The sequence below is a fragment of the Salvelinus namaycush genome, chromosome 26, assembly GCF_016432855.1.
Source record: "Salvelinus namaycush isolate Seneca chromosome 26, SaNama_1.0, whole genome shotgun sequence".
In the NCBI taxonomy this organism is placed as follows: Eukaryota; Metazoa; Chordata; class Actinopteri; order Salmoniformes; family Salmonidae; genus Salvelinus; species Salvelinus namaycush.
Window position 1 is genome coordinate 43,246,443 of NC_052332.1, and position 17,481 is coordinate 43,263,923.

Genomic DNA, 17,481 nt, shown 5'->3' on the forward strand with positions numbered 1-17,481 from the left:
ACACTAAGATGATAACATGATAATAATGAAGTGAATAATAACAGAGAAGACAGTATAATACCTGTCCGTTGGAGCCCCAGTCAGGGTCGAGCGCCCGCACCTGGACCACCCTGGTGCCCACGGGCATCCCCTCCATCACCATGGCAACGTAGGAACTGGTCTCGAACAACGGCTTGTTGTCATTTATGTCCAGAATCTTTTGAGAGAGGACGAAGAGGAGGGTTAAGTAAACTGAATTAAACTCTTTGGAAAGGGTAGAAACCCTACCTCCACATGTTGAATATGTTATTCTACAGTCCTGCTACACACACACACACACACACACACACACACACACACACACACACACACACACACACACACACACACACACACACACACACACACACACACACACACACACACACACACACACACACACACACACACACACACACACACACACATCATTCCTCACCTTTGACAGTAGAGATGGACTCTATGAGGTCTCGTCGTGTCATAGTGGAGACAGACACACACACACACACGTCAATTCCTCACCTTCACCTCCACGTCGACAGTAGAGATGGACTCTATGAGGTCTCGTCGAGTCGTAGCTGAGACTTTAAACCTGTAGATGCTGATCAGTTCATAGTCCAGAGGATTGGTCAGCCGGACCAGACCCGTCTCTCTCTCCACCAGGAACGTACCTCCCTGTAAGAGAAACACAAAGGCAGGATCATTATGATGTCATACAAGCTCATAACAAAATGTATTATAATGCATTATAAACTGTATTAAAATGTATTAGAAACAACAAAACTATGTTTTTAAGTGAGAAGTAGACATGGGTCTGAAGGCCAGAAAAAGAGGGAATACCTCCTCAAGAAAGGAATCTGCGTAGAGTATGAATTAGGATATTTGAGAAGGTTTGAATCCTACGCAACCTGCCTATACATTATTTGCAGGACGATAGACCAACATGGCTACTGTAGTCAAAGCTGTGTGCTGTAAAACCTTGGTAGAGCATGGGTGAAGTAGACATTGTGGTGCTGATGTGAATTTCCTTTCTTTTTTGGCTTTAGATCAATGTCTACTTCTCATTTAAAACTGTTTTTTTGCTGTTTTTTTACACCGTAAGGTACAACATTATTATACAACATAACACAGCAATAAAAGTGAAACGTAAAAGTAATTTAGCCAAAGATAGATCAAATAGGAAAGAGTGAAAGTCTGACAGGAGATCCTCTCAGAGCAGAATCCTGCATAACACAACAGGATAACACCGGAGAGTGCACAACGATTGACAATACAACAGCCCAATAATAAAATAGACGGGTTAGCTGACAATGTCACGAAAACGAAGTGCAGACTTCAACGGGGCAGAATACCGTGTGTGATTCTGGCTAACAGCAATGACCAGAAACTGCCATGTGGTGAATTGTGAGTGTCTCGTTTCAGCCCGATTGATCTTGTTCTTGAGACCATGTCTTGTTTTGAAGATAACGTCTTACACGCTCAAACACATAGAAATGCAACAGGTAGAACAGATTGGTCCTTCAATGGGGATGTTGGCTATAAATGAAAAACATACAGAAAATGATTTATTGTCATAGCAAAAGTCTAAATTGTACGTTTAAAGCTTCACTGAAACAGGAGCAAAAAAGGAATCTGTGTATGATCTTTTTCATAATACAATTCTATTCATTCCACATCTATAACTACTAATACATTTGGCAGCCTTTTTTTTTCGCGGGCGTCCGGGCATTTACTCATTCGTCAGCATGAAGACTGTGTGGCTTGTTGGACATTCGTGGATCCACTGGTCGGAGAAGAAAGCATCACAACATCTCCTTTGACTACAGTCAGATTAGGTGGCTCGGAGAACGAGGAATACAGTGGGGTCAAACTGCTCTATGTTGTTCTGAGCTAGCAGAGGGGCCTTCTGACATCATAGGGCCTTCTGACATCATAGGGCCTTCTGACATTATAGGGCCTTCTGACATCATAGGGCCTTCTGACATCATAGGGCCTTCTGACATCATAGTCACCCACCTCGGTGGGGACAGCCCTGGGTTCGTCAGATGAGAGCTGATTTAGAGGAAGTCATCTGAATGTTCCCCGGGACAACGGTGGTCTACTCTGACATCACACAGTGGGAGGAGTTGGATGCTCCAGAGGGAGGAGGACATAAACAAGCCTATAGAGATGGTCCAGTGGGAGGAGGACATCAACAAGCCCATAGAGATGGTCCAGTGGGAGGAGGACATCAACAAGTCCATAGAGATGGTCCAGTGGGAGGAGGACATCAACAAGCCCATAGAGACGGTCCACTGGGAGGAGGACATCAACAAGCCCATAGAGATGGTCCAGTGGGAGGAGGACATCAACAAGCCCATAGAGACGGTCCAGTGGGAGGAGGACATCAACAAGCCCGTAGAGATGGTCCAGTGGGAGGAGGACATCAACAAGCCCATAGAGATGGTCCAGTGGGAGGAGGACATCAACAAGCCCATAGAGATGGTCCAGTGGGAGGAGGACATCAACAAGCCCATAGAGACGGTCCAGTGGGAGGAGGACATCAACAAGCCCATAGAGATGGTCCAGAGGGAGGAGGACATCAACAAGCCCATAGAGATGTTGCTGTGGGAGGAGGACATCAACAAGCCCATAGAGATGGTCCAGAGGGAGGGGGAGGAGGACATCAACAAGCCCATAGAGATGGTCCAGTGAGAGGAGGACATCAACAAGCCCATAGAGATGGTCCAGAGGGAGGAGGACATCAACAAGCCCATAGAGATGGTCCAGTGGGAGGAGAACATCAACAAGCCCATAGAGATGGTCCAGTGGGAGGAGGACATTAACAAGCCCATAGAGATGGTCCAGTGGGAGGAGAACATCAACAAGCCCATAGAGATGGTCCAGAGGGAGGAGGACATCAACAAGCCCATAGAGATGGTCCAGAGGGAGGAGGACATCAACAAGTCCATAGAGACGGTCCAGAGGGAGGAGGACATCAACAAGCCCATAGAGATGGTCCAGAGGGAGGACATCAACAAGCCCATAGAGATGGTCCAGTGGGAGGAGGACATCAACAAGCCCATAGAGATGGTCCAGAGGGAGGAGGACATCAACAAGCCTATAGAGACGGTCCAGTGGGAGGAGGACATCAACAAGCCCATAGAGATGGTCCAGTGGGAGGAGGACATCAACAAGCCCATAGAGATGGTCCAGAGGGAGGAGGACATCAACAAGCCCATAGAGATGGTCCAGAGGGAGGAGGACATCAACAAGCCCATAGAGACGGTCCAGTGGGAGGAGGACATCAACAAGCCCATAGAGATGGTCCAGAGGGAGGAGGACATCAACAAGTCCATAGAGATGGTCCAGTGGGAGGAGGACATCAACAAGCCCATAGAGATGGTCCAGAGGGAGCAGGACATCAACAAGCCCATAGAGATGGTCCAGTGGGAGGAGGACATCAACAAGCCCATAGAGATGGTCCAGTGAGAGGAGGACATCAACAAGTCCATAGAGATGGTCCAGTGGGAGGAGGACATCAACAAGCCCATAGAGACGGTCCAGAGGGAGGAGGACATCAACAAGCCCATAGAGACGGTCCAGAGGGAGGAGGACGTCAACAAGCCCATAGAGATGGTCCAGTGAGAGGAGGACATCAACAAGTCCATAGAGATGGTCCAGTGGGAGGAGGACATCAACAAGCCCATAGAGACGGTCCAGAGGGAGGAGGACATCAACAAGCCCATAGAGATGGTCCAGTGGGAGGAGGACATCAACAAGTCCATAGAGATGGTCCAGTGGGAGGAGGACATCAACAAGCCCATAGAGATGGTCCAGTGGGAGGAGGACATCAACAAGCCCATAGAGATGGTCCAGTGGGAGGAGGACATCAACAAGCCCATAGAGACGGTCCAGAGGGAGGAGGACATCAACAAGCCCATAGAGATGGTCCAGAGGGAGGAGGACATCAACAAGCCCATAGAGATGGTCCAGTGGGAGGAGGACATCAACAAGCCCATAGAGATGGTCCAGAGGGAGGAGGACATCAACAAGCCCATAGAGATGGTCCAGAGGGAGGAGGACATCAACAAGCCCATAGAGACGGTCCAGTGGGAGGAGGACATCACAAGCCCATAGAGATGGTCCAGAGGGAGGAGGACATCAACAAGTCCATAGAGATGGTCCAGTGGGAGGAGGACATCAACAAGCCCATAGAGATGGTCCAGAGGGAGCAGGACATCAACAAGCCCATAGAGATGGTCCAGTGGGAGGAGGACATCAACAAGCCCATAGAGATGGTCCAGTGAGAGGAGGACATCAACAAGTCCATAGAGATGGTCCAGTGGGAGGAGGACATCAACAAGCCCATAGAGACGGTCCAGAGGGAGGAGGACATCAACAAGCCCATAGAGACGGTCCAGAGGGAGGAGGACGTCAACAAGCCCATAGAGATGGTCCAGTGGGAGGAGGACATCAACAAGGCCATAGAGATGGTCCAGTGGGAGGAGGACATCAACAAGCCCATAGAGATGGTGCAGAGGGAGGAGGACATCAACAAGCCCATAGAGATGGTCCAGTGGGAGGAGGACATCAACAAGTCCATAGAGATGGTCCAGTGGGAGGAGGACATCAACAAGCCCATAGAGATGGTCCAGTGGGAGGAGGACATCAACAAGCCCATAGAGATGGTCCAGTGGGAGGAGGACATCAACAAGCCCATAGAGATGGTCCAGTGGGAGGAGGACATCAACAAGCCCATAGAGATGGTCCAGTCGGAGGAGGACATCAACAAGCCCATAGAGATGGTCCAGTGGGAGGAGGACATCAACAAGCCCATAGAGATGGTCCAGTGGGAGGAGGACATCAACAAGCCCATAGAGATGGTCCAGAGGGAGGAGGACATCAACAAGCCCATAGAGATGGTCCAGTGGGAGGAGGACATCACAAGCCCATAGAGATGGTCCAGTGGGAGGAGGACATCAACAAGCCATAGAGATGGTCAGTAGAGGAGGACATCAACAAGCCCATAGAGATGGTCCAGTGGGAGGAGGACATCAACAAGCCCATAGAGACGGTCCAGAGGGAGGAGGACATCAACAAGCCATAGAGATGGTCCAGTGGGAGGAGGACATCAACAAGCCCATAGAGATGGTCCAGTGGGAGGAGGACATCAACAAGCCCATTGAGATGGTCCAGTGGAGGAGGACATCAACAAGCCCATAGAGATGGTCCAGAGGGAGGAGGACATCAACAAGCCCATAGAGATGGTCCAGTGGGAGGAGGACATCAACAAGGCCCATAGAGATGGTCCAGTGGGAGGAGGACATCAACAAGCCCATTGAGATGGTCCAGTGGGAGGAGGACATCAACAAGCCCATAGAGATGGTCCAGTGGGAGGAGGACATCAACAAGCCCATAGAGATGGTCCACTGGGAGGAGGACATCAACAAGCCCATAGAGATGGTCCAGTGGGAGGAGGACATCAACAAGCCCATTGAGATGGTCAGTGGAGGAGGACATCAACAAGCCCATAGAGATGGTCCAGTGGGAGGAGGACATCAACAAGCCTATAGAGATGGTCCAGTGGGAGGAGGACATCAACAAGCCCATAGAGATGGTCCAGTGGGAGGAGGACATCAACAAGCCCATAGAGATGGTCCAGTGGAGGAGGACATCAACAAGCCTATAGAGATGGTCCAGTGGGAGGAGGACATCAACAAGCCCATAGAGATGGTCCAGTGGAGGAGGACATCAACAAGCCCATAGAGATGGTCCAGTGAGAGGAGGACATCAACAAGCCCATAGAGACGGTCTCAGAGGGAGCAGGACATCAACAAGCCCATAGAGATGGTCCAGTGGGAGGAGGACATCAACAAGCCCATAGAGATGGTCCAGTGGGAGGAGGACATCAACAAGCCCATAGAGATGGTCCAGTGGGAGGAGGACATCAACAAGCCCATTGAGATGGTCCAGTGGGAGGAGGACATCAACAAGCCCATAGAGATGGTCCAGTGGGAATGAGGACATCAACAAGCCCATAGAGACGGTCCAGAGGGAGGAGGACATCAACAAGCCCATAGAGATGGTCCAGAGGGAGGAGAACATCAACAAGCCCATAGAGACGGTCCAGAGGAGGAGGACATCAACACCCATAGAGATGGTCCAGTGGGAGGAGGACATCAACAAGCCCATAGAGATGGTCCAGTGGGAGGAGGCATCAACAAGCCCATAGAGATGGTCAGAGGGAGGACATCAACAAGCCCATAGAGATGTCCAGTGGGAGGAGGACATCAACAAGCCCATAGAGACGGTCCAGAGGAGGAGGACATCAACAAGCCCATAGAGATGGTCAGAGGGAGGAGGACATCAACAAGCCCATAGAGATGGTCCAGTGGGAGGGTCCAGATGGGAGGAGGACATCAACAAGCCCATAGAGATGGTCCAGTGGGAGGAGGACATCAACAAGCCCATAGAGATGGTCCATATGAGTCCAGAGGGAGGAGGACATCAACAAGCCCATAGAGACGGTCCAGTGGGAGGAGGACATCAACAAGCCCATAGAGATGGTCAGTGGGAGGAGGACATCAACAAGCCCATAGAGATGGTCCAGTGGGAGGAGGACATCAACAAGCCCATAGAGACGGTCCAGAGGGAGGAGGACATCAACAAGCCCATAGAGATGGTCCAGAGGGAGGAGGACATCAACAAGCCCATAGAGACGGTCCAGAGGGAGGAGGACATCAACAAGCCCATAGAGATGGTCCAGAGGGAGGAGGACATCAACAAGCCCATAGAGATGGTCCAGAGGGAGGAGGACATCAACAAGCCCATAGAGATGGTCCAGTGGGAGGAGGACATCAACAAGCCCATAGAGATGGTCCAGTGGGAGGAGGACATCAACAAGCCCATAGAGATGGTCCAGAGGGAGGAGGACATCAACAAGCCCATAGAGATGGTCCAGAGGGAGGAGGACATCAACAAGCCCATAGAGATGGTCCAGAGGGAGGAGGACATCAACAAGCCCATATAGATGGTCCAGAGGGAGGAGGACATCAACAAGCCGATAGAGATGGTCCCAGTGGGAGGAGGACATCAACAAGCCCATAGAGATGGTCCAGTGGGAGGAGGACATCAACAAGCCATAGAGACGGTCCAGTGGGAGGAGGACATCAACAAGCCCATAGAGATGGTCCAGTGGGAGGAGGACATCAACAAGCCCATAGAGATGGTCCAGTGGGAGGAGGACATGAACAAGCCCATAGAGATGGTCCAGTGGGGGGAGGACGTCAACAAACCCATAGAGATGGTCCAGTGGGGGGAGGACATCAACAAGTCCATAGAGATGGTCCAGTGGGAGGAGGACATCAACAAGCCCATAGAGATGGTCCAGTGGGAGGAGGACATCAACAAGCCCATAGAGATGGTCCAGTGGGAGGAGGACATCAACAAGCCCATAGAGATGGTCCAGAGGGAGGAGGACATCAACAAGCCCATAGAGATGGTCCAGAGGGAGGAGGACATCAACAAGCCCATAGAGATGGTCCAGTGGGAGGAGGACATCAACAAGCCCATAGAGATGGTCCACTGGGAGGAGGACATCAACAAGCCCATAGAGATGGTCCAGAGGGAGGAGGACATCAACAAGCCCATAGAGATGGTCCAGTGGGAGGAGGACATCAACAAGCCCATAGAGACGGTCCAGTGGGAGGAGGACATCAACAAGCCCATAGAGATGGTCCAGTGGGAGGAGGACATCAACAAGCCCATAGAGATGGTCCAGTGGGAGGAGGACATCAACAAGCCCATAGAGACGGTCCAGTGGGAGGAGGACATCAACAGGCCCATAGAGACGGTCCAGAGGGAGGACATCAACAAGTCCATAGAGATGGTCCAGAAGGAGGACATCAACAAGCCCATAGAGATGGTCCAGTGGGAGGAGGACATCAACAAGCCCATAGAGATGGTCCAGTGGGAGGAGGACATCAACAAGCCCATAGAGATGGTCCAGTGGGAGGAGGACATCAACAAGTCCATAGAGATGGTCCAGTGGGAGGAGGACATCAACAAGCCCATAGAGATGGTCCAGAGGGAGGAGGACATCAACAAGCCCATAGAGATGGTCCAGAGGGAGGAGGACATCAACAAGCCCATAGAGATGGTCTAGTGGGAGGAGGACATCAACAAGCCCATAGAGATGTCCAGTGGGAGGAGGACATCAACAAGCCCATAGAGATGATCCACTGGGAAGAGGACATCAACAAGTCCATAGAGATGGTCCAGAGGGAGGAGGACATCAACAAGCCCATAGAGATGGTCCACTGGGAAGAGGACATCAACAAGCCCATAGAGATGGTCCAGAGGGAGGAGGACATCAACAAGCCCATAGAGATGGTCCAGTGGGAGGAGGACATCAACAAGTCCATAGAGATGGTCCAGAGGGAGGAGGACATCAACAAGCCCATAGAGATGGTCCAGAGGGAGGAGGACATCAACAAGCCAATAGAGATGGTCCAGTGGGAGGAGGACATCAACAAGCCCATAGAGATGGCCCAGTGAGAGGAGGACATGAACAAGCCCATAGAGATGGTCCAGTGGGAGGAGGACATCAACAAGCCCATAGAGATGGTCCAGAGGGAGGAGGACATGAACAAGCCCATAGAGATGGTCCAGAGGGAGGAGGACATCAACAAGCCCATAGAGATGGTCCAGTGGGAGGAGGACATCAACAAGCCCATAGAGATGGTCCAGAGGGAGGAGGACATCAACAAGCCCATAGAGATGGTCCAGTGGGAGGAGGACATCAACAAGCCCATAGAGATGGTCCAGAGGGAGGAGGACATCAACAAGCCCATAGAGATGGTCTAGAGGGAGGAGGACATCAACAAGCCCATAGAGATGGTCCAGTGGGAGGAGGACATCAACAAGCCCATAGAGATGGTCCAGAGGGAGGAGGACATCAACAAGCCCATAGAGATGGTCCAGAGGGAGGACGACATCAACAAGCCCATAGAGATGGTCCAGAGGGAGGAGGACATCAACAAGCCCATAGAGATGGTCCAGAGGGAGGAGGACATCAACAAGCCCATAGAGATGGTCCAGTGGGAGGAGGACATCAACAAGCCCATAGAGATGGTCCAGTGGGAGGAGGACATCAACAAGTCCATAGAGATGGTCCAGTGGGAGGAGGACATCAACAAGCCCATAGAGATGGTCCAGTGGGAGGAGGACATCAACAAGCCCATAGAGATGGTCCAGAGGGAGGAGGACATCAACAAGCCCATAGAGATGGTCCAGTGGGAGGAGGACATCAACAAGCCTATAGAGATGGTCCAGTGGGAGGAGAACATCAACAAGCCCTTAGAGATGGTCCAGTGGGAGGAGGACATCAACAAGCCCATAGAGATGGTCCAGTGGGAGGAGGACATCAACAAGCCCATAGAGATGGTCCAGAGGAAGGAGGACATCAACAAGCCCATAGAGATGGTCCAGAGGGAGGACATCAACAAGCCCATAGAGATGGTCCAGTGGGAGGAGGACATCAACAAGCCCATAGAGATGGTCCAGAGGGAGGAGGACATCAACAAGCCCATAGAGATGGTCCAGAGGGAGGAGGACATCAACAAGCCCATAGAGATGGTCCAGTGGGAGGAGGACATCAACAAGCCCATAGAGATGGTCCAGTGGGAGGACATCAACAAGCCCATAGAGATGGTCCAGTGGGAGGAGGACATCAACAAGCCCATAGAGACGGTCCAGTGGGAGGAGGACATCAACAAGCCCATAGAGATGGTCCAGTGAGAGGAGGACATCAACAAGCCCATAGAGATGGTCCAGTGGGAGGAGGACATCAACAAGCCCATAGAGATGGCCCAGTGAGAGGAGGACATGAACAAGCCCATAGAGATGGTCCAGTGGGAGGAGGACATCAACAAGCCCATAGAGATGGTCCAGAGGGAGGAGGACATGAACAAGCCCATAGAGATGGTCCAGAGGGAGGAGGACATCAACAAGCCCATAGAGATGGTCCAGTGGGAGGAGGACATCAACAAACCCATAGAGATGGTCCAGAGGGAGGAGGACATCAACAAGCCCATAGAGATGGTCCAGTGGGAGGAGGACATCAACAAGCCCATAGAGATGGTCCAGAGGGAGGAGGACATCAACAAGCCCATAGAGATGGTCTAGAGGAGGAGGACATCAACAAGCCCATAGAGATGGTCCAGTGGGAGGAGGACATCAACAAGCCCATAGAGATGGTCCAGAGGGAGGAGGACATCAACAAGCCCATAGAGATGGTCCAGAGGGAGGACGACATCAACAAGCCCATAGAGATGGTCCAGAGGGAGGAGGACATCAACAAGCCCATAGAGATGGTCCAGAGGGAGGAGGACATCAACAAGCCCATAGAGATGGTCCAGTGGGAGGAGGACATCAACAAGCCCATAGAGATGGTCCAGTGGGAGGAGGACATCAACAAGTCCATAGAGATGGTCCAGTGGGAGGAGGACATCAACAAGCCCATAGAGATGGTCCAGTGGGAGGAGGACATCAACAAGCCCATAGAGATGGTCCAGAGGGAGGAGGACATCAACAAGCCCATAGAGATGGTCCAGTGGGAGGAGGACATCAACAAGCCTATAGAGATGGTCCAGTGGGAGGAGAACATCAACAAGCCCATAGAGATGGTCCAGTGGGAGGAGGACATCAACAAGCCCATAGAGATGGTCCAGTGGGAGGAGGACATCAACAAGCCCATAGAGATGGTCCAGAGGGAGGAGGACATCAACAAGCCCATAGAGATGGTCCAGAGGGAGGACATCAACAAGCCCATAGAGATGGTCCAGTGGGAGGAGGACATCAACAAGCCCATAGAGATGGTCCAGAGGGAGGAGGACATCAACAAGCCCATAGAGATGGTCCAGAGGGAGGAGGACATCAACAAGCCCATAGAGATGGTCCAGTGGGAGGAGGACATCAACAAGCCCATAGAGATGGTCCAGTGGGAGGAGGACATCAACAAGCCCATAGAGATGGTCCAGAGGGAGGAGGACATCAACAAGCCCATAGAGACGGTCCAGTGGGAGGAGGACATCAACAAGCCCATAGAGATGGTCCAGTGGGAGGAGGACATCAACAAGCCCGTAGAGATGGTCCAGTGGGAGGAGGACATCAACAAGTCCATAGAGATGGTCCAGAGGGAGCAGGACATCAACAAGTCCATAGAGATGGTCCATCCAGCACAGCCAGAAGAGGACTGGCCACCCCTCATAGCCTGGTTCCTCTCTAGGTTTCTTCCTAGGTTCTGGCCTTTCTAGGGAGTTTTTCCTAACCACCGTGCTTCTACACCTGCATTGCTTGCTGTTTGGGGTTTTAGGCTGAGTTTCTGTACAGCACTTTGAGATATCAGCTGATATAAGAAGGACTTTATAAATACATTTGATTTGATTTGAGGACATCAATTAAGTTTTTGTCCTGAAATACAAAGTGTTTTGTTTGGGGCAAATCAAATACAACACATTACTGAGTACCACTCTCCATATTTTCAAGCATAGTGGTGGCTGCATCATGTTATGGGTATGCTTGTAATCGTTAAGGACTGGGAGTTTTTCAGGATAAAAACAAATGGAAGAACAGGCAAAATCCTAAAAGAAACCTGCTTCACTCTGCATTCCACCAGACACTGGGAGATGAATTCACCTTTCAGCAGGACAAAACCTAAAACATGAGGCCAAATCTATACTGGAGTTGCTTACCAAGAAGACAGTGAATGTTCCTGAGTGGCCGAGTTACAGTTTTGACATGAAAAATCTATGGCAATCCTGAAAATGGTGGTTTAACAATGATCAACAACCAATCTGACAGAGCTTGGATAATTTATGGAAAAAAATTCCAGCAAATGTTGCACAATCCAGGTGTGGAAAGCTCTTAGAGACTTACCCAGAAAGACTCGGAGCTGTCATCACTGCCAAACGTGCTTCTACATAGTATTGACTCAGGGGTGTGAATACTTATGTAAATGAGATATTTCTGTACATCATAAACATTTCTAAAAGCACGTTTTAATTTGGTCATTATAGAGGTATTATTTATTATTGTGAGTAAATGGGTGAGAAAAAAACATTTATTTAATCCATTTTGAATTCAGGTTGTAATACAACAACATGTGAAATAATTCAAGGGGTATGAATACTTTCTGAAGGCTCTGTACCTTTCATTGCCTGTTTGTTATCTAAATAACATTCAGCTGACTGGTGTTAGCTAGCTACAGGGGATAACGTTAGCTGCTGGACTTTGTACAAGAAAGCTAACGTTAGCTACGTAAAGTCAGCTAGTTACAGCGCCTTCGGAAAGTATTCAGACCCCTTGACTTTTTCCACTTTTTGTTACGTTACAGCCTTATTCTAAAATTGATTAAATAAAAAAAATCCTCAGCAATCTACACACAATATTCCATAACGACGAAGCGAAAACAGGTTTTTAGACATCTTTGCAATGAGACTCAATATTGAGCTCACGTGCATCCTGTTTTCATTGACCATTCTTGAGATGTTTCTACAACTGGATTGGAGTCCTGTCAATAAAAGGTCCCACAGTTGACAGTGCATGTCAGAGCAAAAACCAAGCCATGAAGTTGAAGGAATTGTCCGTAGAGCTCCAAGACAGGATTCTGTCGAGGCACAGATCTGGGGAAGGGCACCAAAACATCTGCAGCAGTGAAGGTCCCCAAGAACACAGTGGCCTCCATCATTCTTAAATGGAAGAAGTTTGGAACCACCAAGACTCTTCCCAGAGCTGGCCGCCCAGCCAAACTGAGCAATAGGGGGAGAAGGGCCTTGGTCAGGGAGGTGACCAAGAACCTGATGGTCACTCTGACAGAGCTCTAGAGTTCCTTTGTGGAGATGGAAGAAACTTCCAGAAGGACAACCATCTCTGTAGCACTCCACTAATCAGGCCTTTATGGTAGAGTGGCCAGAAGGAAGCCACTCCTCAGTAAAAGGCACATGACAGCCCGCTTGGAGTTTGCCAAAAGGCACCTAAAGACTTTCAGACCATGAGAAACAAGATTCTCTGGTCTGTTGAAACCAAGATTGAACAGTTTGGTCTGAATGCCAAGCGTCACGTCTGGAGGAAACCTGGCACCATCCCTACGATGAAGCATGGTGGTGGCAGCATTTTCAGTGGCAGGGACTGGGAGACTAGTCAGGATTGAGAGAAAGATGACCAGAGCAAAGTACAGAGAGATCCTTGATGAAAACCTGCTCCAGAGCACTCAGGACCCAAGACTGGGGCGAAGGTTCACCTTCCAACAGGACAACGAACCTAAGCACACAGCCAAGAAAATGCAGGAGTAGCTTCGGGACAAGTCTCTGAATGTCCTTGAGTGGCTCAGCCAGAGACCGGACTTGAACCCGATCTAACATCTCCAGGGAGACCTGAAAATAGCTGTGCAGCGACGCTCCCCATCCAACCTGACAGAGCTTGAGAGGATCTGCAGAGAAGAATGGGAGAAACTCCCCAAATACAGGCGTGCCAAGCATGTAGTGTCATACCCAAGAAGACAAGGCGGTACTTACTGCCAAAGGAGCTTCAACAAAGTACTGAGTAAAGAGTCTGAATATTTATGTAAATGTAAATGTAAGATTTCATTTTTTTTTTTTTTTTACAATTTTGCAAAAGAAAATACAAACCTATTTTTGCTTTGTCATTATGGGGTATTGTGTGTAGATTGATGAAGGTAAAAAAACAATGTAATACATTTTACAATAAGACTGTATTGTATCAAAATGTGGAAAAAGTCAAGGGGTCTGAATACTTTACGAATGCACTGTATAACATATATTATAAATAATATTGAAAATCTGAGCTGTTCTTTCCTGGTTGCTGTCGGGAGTCTCTCCCCCCACAGCGGTGTAAGCCCCAGTCTGTCCTGGGGCCAGGTATATGTTTCCCAGGACCGTGCCCACTGGCGTGTCCTCTGGTATGGTGAAGGAGTACTGAGGCTGGGTGAAGGAGGGGACCAGGGCGTCCGGGGGGAGGACATGGATGAAGGCTGAGACCAGAGAATGTTTGGCCGGGGAGCCACGGTCTGTAGCCTTGACAAAGAAGGATAGGATGGTTCCCTGGAGATGGAGAAGAGATCCTTTAGTCACCATCCAGCCACTGTCCGGCTCCACCTGGTGGAGAAAAGAAGAACAGTTGTCAAACAAGTTGTGTGCTTCTCAAAGACCCGACCCCCCCCCCCCCCCCCCCCCACCCCTCACACAGCCCCCCACCTCAACCCACCTCCAGTACGTCAACCAGGGGCAGGCGGGCCTCGCTGTACAGGGAATAGATGACCCGTCCATTGGGGCCAGCGTCAAGGTCTGAGGCCTGGATCTGGGTAACCAAGGATCCTTTAGCCACATTGGACCTGATGCTCATACGATACTCCACCGCCCTGAACCGAGGGGCGTTGTCATTCTCATCAGTCAACACCACACGGACTGTACAGAACGCTGCACGACCTGGAAACACAGTAGTGACGGTGTAGTAGACAGGATAGTAACAGTGTTATAGACAGGATAGTAACAGTGTAGTAGACAGGATAGTAACAGTGTTATAGACATGATAGTAACAGTGTTATAGACATGATAGTAACAGTGTAGTAGACAGGATAGTAACAGTGTTATAGACAGGATAGTAACAGTGTTATAGACATGATAGTAACAGTGTTATAGACATGATAGTAACAGTGTTATATACATGATAGTAACAGTGTTATAGACAGGATAGTTACAGTGTTATAGACATGATAGTAACAGTGTTGTAGACATGATAGTAACAGTGTTATGTTATAGACAGGATAGTAACAGTGTTATAGACAGGATAGTAACAGTGTTATAGACATGATAGTAACAGTGTTATAGACAGGATAGTACCAGTGTTATAGACAGTATAGTAACAGTGTTATAGACAGGATAGTAACAGTGTAGTAGACATGATAGTACCAGTGTTATATACAGGATAGTAACAGTGTTATAGACAGGATAGTAACAGTGTTATAGACATGATAGTAACAGTGTAGTAGACAGGATAGTAACAGTGTTATAGACAGGATAGTAACAGTGTTATAGACATGATAGTAACAGTGTTATAGACATGATAGTAACAGTGTTATAGACAGGATAGTAACAGTGTTATAGACAGGATAGTAACAGTGTTGTGTTATAGACATGATAGTAACAGTGTTATAGACAGGATAGTAACAGTGTAGTAGACAGGATAGTAACAGTGTTATAGACAGGATAGTAACAGTGTTATAGACATGATAGTAACAGTGTTATAGACATGATAGTAACAGTGTTATATACATGATAGTAGTGTTATAGACAGGATAGTAACAGTGTTGTGTTATAGACATGATAGTAACAGTGTTATAGACAGGATAGTACCAGTGTTATAGACAGGATAGTAACAGTGTTGTGTTATAGACATGATAGTAACAGTGTTATAGACAGGATAGTAACAGTGTTATAGACAGGATAGTAACAGTGTTATAGACAGGATAGTACCAGTGTTATAGACAGGATAGTACCAGTGTTGTGTTATAGACATGATAGTAACAGTGTTATAGACATGATAGTAACAGTGTTATAGACAGGATAGTACCAGTGTTATAGACAGTATAGTAACAGTGTTATATACAGGATAGTAACAGTGTAGTAGACATGATAGTACCAGTGTTATATACAGGATAGTAACAGTGTTATAGACAGGATAGTAACAGTGTTATAGACATGATAGTAACAGTGTAGTAGACATGATAGTACCAGTGTTATATACAGGATAGTAACAGTGTTATAGACAGGATAGTACCAGTGTTATAGACAGGATAGTAACAGTGTTATAGACATGATAGTAACAGTGTTATAGACATGATAGTACCAGTGTTATAGACATGATAGTAACAGTGTTATATACATGATAGTAACAGTGTTATAGACATGATAGTAACAGTGTTATATACATGATAGTAACAGTGTTATAGACATGATAGTAACAGTGTTATATACATGATAGTAACAGTGTTATAGACAGGATAGTAACAGTGTTATAGACATGATAGTACCAGTGTTATAGACATGATAGTAACAGTGTTATATACATGATAGTAACAGTGTTATAGACATGATAGTAACAGTGTTATAGACAGGATAGTAACAGTGTTATAGACATGATAGTAACAGTGTTATGTTATAGACATGATAGTAACAGTGTTATAGACATGATAGTAACAGTGTTGTGTTATAGACAGTATAGTAACAGTGTTATAGACAGGATAGTAACAGTGTTATAGACATGATAGTAACAGTGTTGTGTTATAGACAGTATAGTAACAGTGTTATAGACAGGATAGTAACAGTGTTATAGACAGGATAGTAACAGTGTTATAGACATGATAGTAACAGTGTAATAGACAGGATAGTAACAGTGTTATAGACATGATAGTAACAGTGTTATAGACATGATAGTAACAGTGTTATAGACATGATAGTAACAGTGTTATAGACATGATAGTAACAGTGTTATAGACAGGATAGTAACAGTGTTGTAGACATGATAGTAACAGTGTTATAGACAGGATAGTACCAGTGTTATAGACATGAGAGTAACAGTGTAATAGACAGGATAGTAACAGTGTTATAGACAGGATAGTAACAGTGTTATAGACATGATAGTAACAGTGTTATAGACAGGATAGTACCAGTGTTATAGACAGGATAGTAACAGTGTTATAGACATGATAGTAACAGTGTTATAGACAGGATAGTAACAGTGTAATAGACAGGATAGTAACAGTGTAGTAGACAGGATAGTAACAGTGTTGTGTTATAGACATGATAGTAACAGTGTTATAGACAGGATAGTAACAGTGTTATAGACATGATAGTAACAGTGTTATAGACATGATAGTAGTGTTATAGACATGATAGTAACAGTGTTATAGACAGGATAGTAACAGTGTTATAGACAGGATAGTAACAGTGTTATAGACATGATAGTAACAGTGTTATAGACAGGATAGTAACAGTGTTATAGACATGATAGTAACAGTGTTATAGACAGGATAGTAACAGTGTTATAGACAGGATAGTAACAGTGTTATAGACAGGATAGTAACAGTGTTATAGACATGATAGTAACAGTGTTATATACAGGATAGTAACAGTGTAATAGACAGGATAGTAACAGTGTTATAGACATGATAGTAACATTGTTATAGACATGATAGTAACAGTGTAGTAGACATGATAGTAACATTGTTATAGACAGGATAGTAAGTGTTATAGACAGGATAGTAACAGTGTTATAGACATGATAGTAACAGTGTAGTAGACAGGATAGTAACAGTGTTATAGACAGGATAGTACCAGTGTTATAGACATGATAGTACCAGTGTTATAGACATGATAGTACCAGTGTTATAGACATGATAGTAAC

At 47.3% G+C, this 17,481-nt stretch overlaps 1 protein-coding gene across 1 annotated transcript in view; it reads right to left on the reverse strand.

Annotated features, from left to right (window-relative positions):
* The window catches only part of LOC120021179 (protocadherin Fat 3-like), a 150,975-nt gene that overhangs the window by 70,327 nt on the left and 63,167 nt on the right, over positions 1-17,481 (reverse strand). Inside the window, exons 16-19 of the mRNA XM_038964816.1 lie at positions 14,284-14,504; positions 13,866-14,174; positions 541-693; positions 62-196 (exon numbers count right to left, since the gene is read on the reverse strand). Coding sequence (XP_038820744.1) covers positions 62-196; positions 541-693; positions 13,866-14,174; positions 14,284-14,504 — 818 coding nt within the window. The remainder of the gene's footprint in view (positions 1-61; positions 197-540; positions 694-13,865; positions 14,175-14,283; positions 14,505-17,481) is intronic.